Here is a 10,440-nt window from a genome sequence, read left to right as displayed (position 1 = left end):
CCTTTCAGGAACTGAATGATTTGGTAGAAAAGGGCACTCCAAGAACAGCTGAGGACAGGAGGCAGCAACTGAGTAATTCACTCATTCAACATCAACTCACCCTGTAGTAAGAGGTCTCTAAGACTTAAGAGGGCGGAAACCAGATAACAGAATCTATGAAAGGTACATTTAAAAACTGAGAAAGTGCGAGAGCATAATGTAGACTTGGAGATCAACTCGTAAAAATTTTAGTTCTTTGAGGTTTGGAGCTTGGTTAGCAAAAATGGTGCACCTCAAATTGAGTCCACCTAAAGACAATTGCAGCTCACCTGCATCTTTCATGAAGTGGGAGCTACAATGCCTAAAATTAGAAAAACATCTATAGGGGAACTGCGTGTATTAAGAGAATGGTTTTCACCTCTGATCAAACTAATTGGATATTCTAGGGCAGTGGTCGGCAAACTCATTAGTCAACAGAGCCAAATATCAACAGTACAATGATTGAAATTTCTTTTGAGAGCCAAATTTTTTAAACTTAATCTATATAGGTAGGTACATTGTTAAGTTAATTAGGGTACTCCTAAGGCTTAGGAAGAGCCACACTCAAGGGGCCAAAGAGCCGCATGTGCCTCGCGAGCCCCAGTTTGCCGACCACTGTCTAGAGAACAGTGACAAATAGTGCTCACAGGGAACCCACTTACTCTTCACCCGATTAGAACATTAGTATTTTAAAGTTTCTTGCTACTGCTCAGTTTATTGAACACTGGCTCCGAAGGCTTATAGTACCTGGAACCTTTTTAATGGGCAACATGTTTGCTAGTGAACTACTCCTTACATAACCATTTCCCTACAAAAGTTTCTCAGGGAGCTTTACGAGGACCTCTGGGTGGATGCTAATTTCATGTACAGAGACTATAAACTAGATAAACATAAAGACATGTTGAGACAATTATGTTCTTCTGCAAAATACGTATGTTCAGGATGCATATACTATATCTAAAATTTATTACCTTACATTTATCAGACACCATTTCAGAAGAAAATCACTTTATTGTAACTGATTCACAAACATCACAAAAGTTGGTTAAAGGAGGCCAAACATCTGCTCAGCCCCAAACTGAATTATCATCTTAATGAACTTCTACACAGTAAGTATACTCTCTTCCACTGCCACTGCTATTCTGAGGCAAGGAAACTATTAATGATACAGGAGAGTTAACAAGTAGTTTTATACTTTCACTATCAATTATATGTTTTTATACTAAGTTATCTTGGACATGAGAGATGATTTCCCATTTCTTCAATGCGACCTTCTTGATTAGGCTAATCCTGCAAACAAAAAAGGTACATTTAGAAGAGCACTGGCTGTATAGTTTTAACAAAACTGAAGCCCTCCCAGTTATGAAAGGAGAGGAAAAACCCAGAGTTTCTTTTTATAAGTTATTGAGGGCATCCTATAACCAACAAAACATTCTGCATTTGTCACAGCTGAGAAAAGACAGGGCACATGCGCTTCTGGGGACAGAGTCCTGAGGCAGAAATATAGCCAGTTTGATACTGGATATCCCTTCATCAAAGAATTCTGAAAAACTTGGACATGCAATCTCTTACTTCCACAGTTCAACCACCTGAAAGGATTAACTTCTCTCTTATATCCTACCCAAAATGAAGGGGGGAAATGAAAATAAACATTTTAATAGATGGTGTATTCTTAGGTGGATGGAAGGAAATTATGTGAAAACGAGCTGACATTCCGCAAAGCCTAAATCGCAGAATTCCAGTGAGGGACTTAATAAACTTGTCTAATAAGGCATGCAGAATGCCAATAATATTAGTCTTTATGTGCATTCCTGGACTTTGGTGAAAACAGAATTTTGTGTTCATAACCTTAAGTCTAGATCACTCACATGCAGTTATCTGCAATAAGATCCGACACACTAATCTATACCTACTGAAGGAAGAATCAGATTCAGAACATAACTGGTAAAGGATTAAGATAATGATTAGAAATCTCTGCACCAGTTTGTTAGAAGTTAGCTTATCTTTAGAGTAATTTTAACAAAATCTCCTCTAATTTGTCAGTTTAATTTATTAAACACAGATTCCCTAAGTTCTATAGGATCTAGGAGCACAACCATTAAACAAATCGAGCCTATGCAAGTTCAATCATGAATTGATATATCACCTACCATTTGCAAATTTGCATTGTTTCAGCACCTCGCTGAAACCCTCACAAAGCTTAAGGTCACCCTGGTTCTGGGCACAGTCCAAAAACTGTTTCATCTCATAGTGGCATGGGCCAAACTGCTGCTGCTGCTGGTATGCCTGTGTTCCCTGGGGCTCCTGCAAAGGCATAACATTCAGAAACGTTTAGAAAGGAAATCAGACTTAACCCTGAACAAAGAGCAGTATCCACTGTCTTTGAGGTTAACTGGGAAACAGAACTAAACCCAGCTGCAAATTAAAGTTTTCAGCTAATAGCACGGAAAGTGAGATCTTTTCAAGGCAGAAAATTAGCTTTAGCAAAATTCCAGTTGTAATCAGCAAGATTTAAGAAAAAAAATGCAAATAAAATAAAATGGTTATCTAGGCATTTAAAGACCAGTGAAGTTTCATGGAGGAAAAAATGGGACTACTATAGAAAAATAGGTGGATGAAAGTTTCAAGTATAACACAATTACAACAGAGTACACACCCATGCTCATCAGAGGAGAAAATTCACAAACCTCAGAGAGGCAAGTGGCAAATGTCAGGTAAGAGATCAGAGAGCAGAGAGCTTCTAAAGAGTTTTTTTTGAAAACTAAGATTGAGCCCTTAGTGAATAGAGTGTCAGCCTGCAGGCTGAAGGGTCCCAAGTTCAATTTCAGTCAAAGGCACATGCCCGGGTTGCGGGCTCGATACCCAGTAGGGGGCATGCAGGAGGCAGCCGGTCAATGATTCTCTCAGATCATTCATGTTTCCATCTCTCTCGCCCTTCCTCTCTGAAATCAATAAAAAAAAATATAAAAATATATAAAAAAGAAAACAAAGATCAAGACTGAATTAGTTCAGGGTAACCAAGACAAAATATTTAAAATAAGAAAAAAAAATGGCTGTTTTACAGTGAATCAGGTTGAACTACTAGAGTTCTACATCTTGGGAAAAAAGAAAATTTATACAGTACTTACTGATGCTGGCCTGAGGCACTAACTCAACTGCCAAGCGTGGCTTTTGATAAAACATTTTCCGTTTAACAGCATTGTGGATTCTAAATGTACACACGGTTCTTACACACAAGGAACTTACAAATAACTAGGTTTCCTCATTAAATAGACCACTGAAGGGCAATGCCGCCCGAAGTCTTACCTGGTAAGTGATGTCAGGCCTCGAGGGCTCAGCATTACTTCCTCCACTGAAGCCCCCAGTGATGGCGTGACCCAGCGTGTGGCCGACAGCAGAGCCCACAGCCACACCAGCTGCAGTGGTTGCCATTTGGGCCATCAGACCTGGCTGCCGGGGTGCAGCAGCAGGTGCGCCAACAGCAGATGGTGCAGCTGGTGCTGGCGGGTGAGCTGCTGGTGCTGGTCTGGGCGCAGCTCTCATCTGAGGTGCCCGGCTGTGAAAGAACAAAAAGTATGCAGTTCCTACTTCCAACCCAGGTTTAGAAACTGTCAAGGTAATACTACATACATACAAGAAAACTTTACAAAACACAATTCCCTAAAGTTCCTATGGTCGGCAAACTGCGGCTCGTGAGCCACATGCGGCTCTTTGACCCCTTGAGTGTGGCTCTTCCTAAGCCTTAGGAGTACCCTAATTAAGTTAATAACAATGTACCTACCTATATAGTTTAAGTTTAAAAAATTTGGCTCTCAAAAGAAATTTCAATCGTTGTACTGTTGATATTTGGCTCTGCTGACTAATGAGTTTGCCGACCACTGCCCTAAACTATTGTTACATTTTCTCTCTTTAACCTTTTGTTTGGGTTGTAACCACCAAGTATAAACTATTTTTTCCTGCTTCTTTGCAACCATTTCCATGTATTCAATAGCCCACAGTATCTTTAAAGAACACAGTTTTTCCAATACTTCAAAAAAATTGTAAAATATTAAGAGTTTAAAATATTCTCACAGAATTCATCACAAGTGCTAAGGAAAAAATAGGGAGCGAGGGGGAGCATGTTGTGGGATGTCATAACTTAAGGACAGTCAAAGGAGATCGCCCTGAGCTGGTAACATTTGAATGAAGACCTGCACTTCGTCATCTGGGGAAGTAATCTGGTCAAATTCCTTCATTTTACAGATTAGAACACTGAAGCCCAGGGACGAAGTGACTTGCCTGAACTGTTATACCAAAATTAATCTCAACTATTGTCCATCTGTAGGGCAGTTGGATGCTTTCAACTATTTCAGTAAAATCTTCATGCCCTGACCGGTTTGGCTCAGTGGATAGAGTGTCGGCCTGCGGACTGAAGGGTCCCGGGTTCGATTCCGGAAAAGGGCATGCACCTTGGTTGCGGGCACATCCCCAGTGGGGAGTGTGCAGGAGGCGGCTGGTCGATGTTTCTCTCTCATCGATGTTTCTAACTCTCTATCCCTCTCTGTAAAAAATCAATAAAATATATATATTTTAAAAATCTTTATCACAGGGAAACTCAACACTCTCCTGAATACCTGGCAGGACTAAAGGCGAGCCAGACTGAAGAATAGAAGAACCGAAGGACCTTCACTACTGCAAATTTTTTTTTCTTTTTTCACCTTTTAACTAAGAAACCAATTTTTTTTTTCTTCTTTTTCCATCACCTGATTTTACCCTTTTAATTACTACCTTCTTATTTTTAACCAGTATTATTACTGCTACCATTTTACCATTTTTTAAAGTGCCATTTTATTTTCTCTTTATTTTATTTTGGGATTAGTGTTCTCCATTCTATTTTCATCGTTCCTTTAGCAACAATTTTCCCTACCTCAATTTTACCTCTATGCTAAAACCCTCTCCCTCACTTTTCCCCTTTTGTTATCCTGTTTCTCTTACCCTATTCCTGCTTTAGATTTTCCCTATTCCTTCTGTTTACCTCCTGTCAAAATTTCACCCTACTTATATATCCTATTTCCAATCCACTGCTCTAAATCTTTATACACATACCCCTTATCTTTCTTCACTATCCAAAATATTTTTTATTTATTTTTTATTTTTTTCTTCTTTTATCTTTCTGTTGTTTTGTTGCTGTTTGCTTGATTGTTGAGTATATTGTTTTGTTGTTGTTGCTTGTTTTGTGTGTGTGTGTGTGTGTGTGTGTGTGTGTGTGTGTGTGTGTTTTAGGACTGGTTGTGAGGCTGTTATGCTTTTTCTTTTTCTTTTTTTCTGGTTTTTCCCCTCCCTCCACCCATCCCCCCCGGTTATTTTTGTGCTTCTGTTTTCCCTTGCCTCTCTTGATATTATTGGTTGTTTCTAGTTTGCATTCATCTCCAGGGAGCTGTTGCTGGAATTTGTTGGGATTAGTGGCGGTTCTATAGGAGTTTTCTCCTCATATAAATAGTCTCTTCCCCTCTTCCACTTCATTCTCTCTTTTCGCTCTTTTTTTTTCTCTCTTTTATTACCCCCGCCCCTCCTTTTTCCCAATTTCATTTTTGCACTCCTTTTTTTGGTCCCTACTTTTCTTTTCTTTTTTCTCTTTTATCTTTTTCTCTTCTTTCTTCCTTATCCCCTAATTCTCTTAAATCGGGTGGTCACCTTTATTTGAGGTTATTAATATCATGAATATATTTGTGTTTAGTGCCTCGTACGTGGTGCCTTGTTGTGTTGTATTTTGTGCCTTTAAAAAAAAAAAATCTTCATATAAATTATGCCCCCCCACCCCCCCTCCCGCCACCACCAGTTTTCAAATTCTTCCCCCAAATAAGGCCAGGTCAAAAGTTTATGATTTCACTTTATAAAAAGGTGGTTATTGCCCAGGCGGCGTGGCTCAGCGGTTGAGCACCGACCTATGAACCAGGTCATAGTTCGATTCCCCATCAGGGCACATGCCTGGATGGCCGCTCAGTCCCAGGAGGAGGCATGCAGGAGGCAGCTGATCAATGATTCTCTCTCCCCCTTCCTCTCTGAAACCAATAAAAAATATATTTTAAAAAAATGTGGTTATCTGCCCTTTGAACAGAAGTTTCTTTTCACAAGCGAACCCCTTCTCACACTCCTAGCACACGGTATGAACACAGTCCAGTGAAGCAACAGGGCCTGTGCTAAACGTCCTGAACTGGTCACTGGCTTCCCACTTCCCGGAGGCATGACCTTAGACAAGGAATTCATTCCGAGTCGGCTGTTTCCTTATTCCTGTCAAGCAGGGGTAACACCGATCTCTAGGGTTACCATGAGCTGTAACTGGCAGTACATTTTACAAGCATTTTAGAAACTAGAAAACGTCATGTACACGCGAGGGCCCTAGTCACTGTGTCCTCTCGTAGGCTGAGACCCCAAAAGGCTCACTGCTCATGGCAGGTGCTCACAGATTATTCCCTGAATTGAAATCCGATCATTTCCCGATTGTTACCTTTCTTCTACACTTTTTTTTGCTACTTTGAACGTTTCAGCCCGTTTCCACTTGTTTTTACAACTTGGCTATTTTAACTTAAAATGAGCTACGAAATATTTTAAGCAATAACTCATGGGCGTTCGAAATTAGAAAACTTTCCACTAATGGGGAAAAATCTAGCCAAAGGCGCCATGAAGTCGGGCCCCGGCCGCATTGGCCTTCAGACGCCCGGCCCGCGGCCTCCGCCAGCCTCCGCCCCGCCACCCTGCGTCACGGCGCCCACAGGGCCCCCAGCCCCGCGAGGACCTCACCTGGCCGGAGGGGCCACGCGGGAGGTGCGGCTCCGGCTTCCACGCGGCATCGCAACTGCGCAGCGGGTCGGTGTCTGCAAGTGCGAAACTCCTAGAAGACCCTGGCGGCTTCTGCTGAGCGCGAGAGAGCGGAAGACGGGGGGCGGGGCTGGAAGCGCGCGACCAATCAGCGCACAGGCAGGGCCCTTCCGTTTGCCGACGTCTCCGAGGGCCCTGAAGGTCACTGAAAGAGCGTGACCAGGCGAAGGCGCCTCGTCGCACGCGGTTGGCGTCAGGAGCTGGGCGCCGGGGCTGTTTAGAAAACCGGAAGTGCCTGTGGCAAACTTGCCGGTCCCAGACTAGCGTAAGTCAGAACCGGTCGCTGGTTAAGGGTCCGAAGACCGGTGCGTCTTCCGTCAAACGTTTGTATGACTAACGTGGTACGTCACATCCAACCTTGAGATCAGACCTCTGTCGGGACTACCACTGGACCTTGGGGCAAGTTACTTCACGTTTCTCAGCATTAAATCATTTAAATATTTTTTGAGGCAGTGTGGGCACGCAGTATGAACCGAGGGAAAGTGAAAACTTGAGACAAGAATCGACGAAACAAAGTTAGTTCTTTTTGCATTTCTGTTGTCTGCGGATCCAGTCAGCAAAAGTTAATCGTGCTGTACGTGTATGTATTACTATACGTTTTCAACCATTTCACATATCGTATAGGATTTTTGCCCATAATTGAGGTAGCATTCACGGGCAAACATGTTCTGATCTACAAGTGCCAGCTGGGTTGAGGCAGCGCCGAATGAAACAAGACGACAGCTTCCTTAGTTTAAATCCAGGGAGGAGAGACACAAGCGCCTGTACAGGTCGGGTGATGGTGACGGAAGCACAGTCCTTGAAGTGGGGCAGCAAGCCAGGCCTTACCAAGGGTAAGACCATTCCTGGCAGAGGGAACAGCAGTTGCCAAGGCCCCAGAGGCCTGTGCTGCAGTAATAGTTGGTATGAACTGTTTTTAACAATAACATTTTAGAGCCTCTGCAGTATAGGGGAAAAGTTGGCTGCTGGCATTTCAAGGAGGGCTTCATGGGAAAGTCCTTGGGGATGGGGTGGGATTTATGGAGGTGGGAAAGCAGAGGTGGAACCTCCATTTCTTCTTGGATGCCCATCAGAAATTTCCCCCCTTCCACCAGAGGTAGCAGATTTTAACACAACTTTTCCAGCAACAGCAGGGTGTTTGTGGAATCCAGGGGGTAAATGCAAAACCTTTTCATGAAAAACCAAGTTTTATTTTCATAGGACTTCTTAAAGAAATTAAAGCTTTATAAATGATAAGACTTTGGCCCTAACTGGTTTGGCTCAGTGGATAGAGCGTCGGCCTGTAGACTGAAGGGTCCTGGGTTCAATTCTGGCCAAGGGCACATGCCTGGGTTTCGGGCTTGATCCCCAGTAGGGGCCGTGCAGGAGGCAGCCAATCAATGACTCTCATCATTGATGTTTCTCTTCCTCCCTCTTCTTTGAAATCAACAAAAAATATATTTAAAAAATAAAACTTCTGTTATCTACTTCATGTGAGTAGAATTTTTACTGCACTCATCAAGAGCCCATTCTGAGCCTGCAGTCCAGGCATAATGCCCTGACTAGGAATCAAACCGTGACCTCCTGGTTCACAGGTTGACACTCAACCACTGAGCGACACTGGCTGAGTGATAACAGAAATTTTAAAACTGTACAAATCCTGTTCCAGAAATTCCATGTCTAGGAATGTAAGAAACAATTGTGAAAAACATAAAAAACTGAGTCATATATGTGAGAAGAAATTAAGTGTAAGGGTATTTAACAATATATGTAAAATAGGAAAGACGTATAAACAATCTAAATGCCCTACAATATAGAATTAAATGTTATCTACATATACACTGAGTGGCCAGATTATTATTACCACCTGACATTTGTGGGCAAATTAGCTATAATTTCGCGCTGAAGTTGCTAGAGGGCCAGACCATTATAAATAGGGAGGCAGGTGGTTTACTATGACAGTAGAAGTGATTTTTTTCTGAAGATATGGGTAAACAATGCGATTTAAGAGCCTTTGAACATGGGATATATTTGAACGTGAGTGGCCAGATTATTATGACCGCTTGATGTTTGTAGGCAAATTAGCCGTACACTGCGTTGTATGGGATATGGAAGCCGAAGGCCTGTTCGAACACCTTTGCTGTCTGCAGTTACCAAGATAAAACGTCTCCAATTTGCACAGGAACACAAGGATTGGACAGTCGAGCATTGGAAAAAAGTCATGTGGTCCAATGAATCACGTTTCCAGTTGCATCATGCAGATGGCAGAGTGAGAATTTGGCGGAAACAGCATGAAAGCATGCACCCCCACATGCATGAGACAACCCTTCAAGCTGGTGAGGGCAGTGTTATGGTTTGGGGCATGTTTTCCTGGCATGATTTAGGCCCTTTAATTCGTGTGGAACAACGTCTGAATAGCACAACATACCTAAGTATTGTTGCTGATCAGGTTCATCCTATCATGTTGATGGCGTATCCCAATGGGGATGGCTTCTTCCAACAAGACAATGTGCCATGCCACGGTGCTCGTATTGTGCAAGAGTGGTTTCAAGAACATGAGGGAGACTTTACCTTGCTTAGGTAGCCCCCACAATCACCAGATCTCAATCCAAGGACGAAGTTAAAAGAGCCATCAGGCAGCTGATTCCACAACCATCAAATCTCACAGAACTGGACAGTGCTATTCATCAGGCACTGTTGGTGTCAGATTCCTCGCATCACCTTTCAACATCTTGTGGAGTCAATGTCAAGAAGAATCGCTGTAGTATTGAAGGCAAAAGGTGGCCCAACGAAGCACTGATGGGGTGGTCATAATAATCTGGCCACTCACATTCAAATATATCCCATGTTCAAAGGCTGTTAAATCGCGTTATCTTCAGAAAAAAATCACTTCTGTCGTGGTAAACAACCTGCTTCCCTATTTATAATGGTCTGGCCCTCTAGCAACGTCAGCGTGAAATGATAGCTCATTTGCCTACAGATGTCAGGTGGTCATAATCTGCCACTCAGTGTATATATAAAAGGCTAATTTGCCAAGTGTCCCCTTGGGAGTTCGACCAGGAGACCAGGAGTTTGATTGCTCGCTATGACATGTGCTGACCACCAGGGCGCAGTGCGGAACAAAGGAAGGCCCTGCCGGCAACCTGAAGGCCCCAATTGGCTCTGATTGCCTGCCCAGCCTAGGGACCCTACCCAGGCATGAATTTTGTGCACCAGGCTGCTAGTACATAGATATAATGTTTGCAGCCATTGAAAATGTTATGAAAGAATATTTGACATGAAAAGTATCTTAACAATATGCTAAATGAAAGAGCAGTTTACAAAATAGTACACATAGCATGTTTATATTTTGAGAAAATATATGTATCTTAAAGACTGGCATTATATACACCCAAGAAATGACTATCCATTGAGTAGTGCTTTCTTCTTTTTTGTGTGTCCATATTTTCCAACTTTGCTTCAGTGAACATATTTATATTAAACACCATGGTGGTTTAAAATGCCCACAAATTAACACGCCTTTCAAAAAGTGGAGCCTGATCCCTCTCCCCTTGAGTGTGAGCTGGATTTAATGACTTACTTTGA

At 42.5% G+C, this 10,440-nt stretch overlaps 2 protein-coding genes across 2 annotated transcripts in view; both read right to left on the bottom strand.

Annotated features, from left to right (window-relative positions):
• SEPTIN14 (septin 14) overlaps positions 1-10,440 on the bottom strand; it is a gene marked incomplete at both ends in the record, with an annotated part of 334,062 nt that overhangs the window by 161,488 nt on the left and 162,134 nt on the right.
• Positions 1,010-7,195, bottom strand: CHCHD2 (coiled-coil-helix-coiled-coil-helix domain containing 2). Its single transcript, XM_081089840.1, has 4 exons — positions 6,799-7,195; positions 3,325-3,574; positions 2,169-2,322; positions 1,010-1,308 (listed from the first exon to the last, which is right to left on the bottom strand). Exons 1-4 carry the CDS (start codon positions 6,846-6,848, stop codon positions 1,298-1,300), a joined length of 465 nt encoding a protein of 154 aa, XP_080945966.1. The 5' UTR covers positions 6,849-7,195; the 3' UTR covers positions 1,010-1,297.

This window comes from Myotis nattereri, assembly GCF_964212035.1.
Source record: "Myotis nattereri genome assembly, chromosome: 4".
Lineage (NCBI taxonomy): Eukaryota > Metazoa > Chordata > Mammalia > Chiroptera > Vespertilionidae > Myotis > Myotis nattereri.
This window is presented reverse-complemented; position numbering and strand designations above follow the sequence as displayed.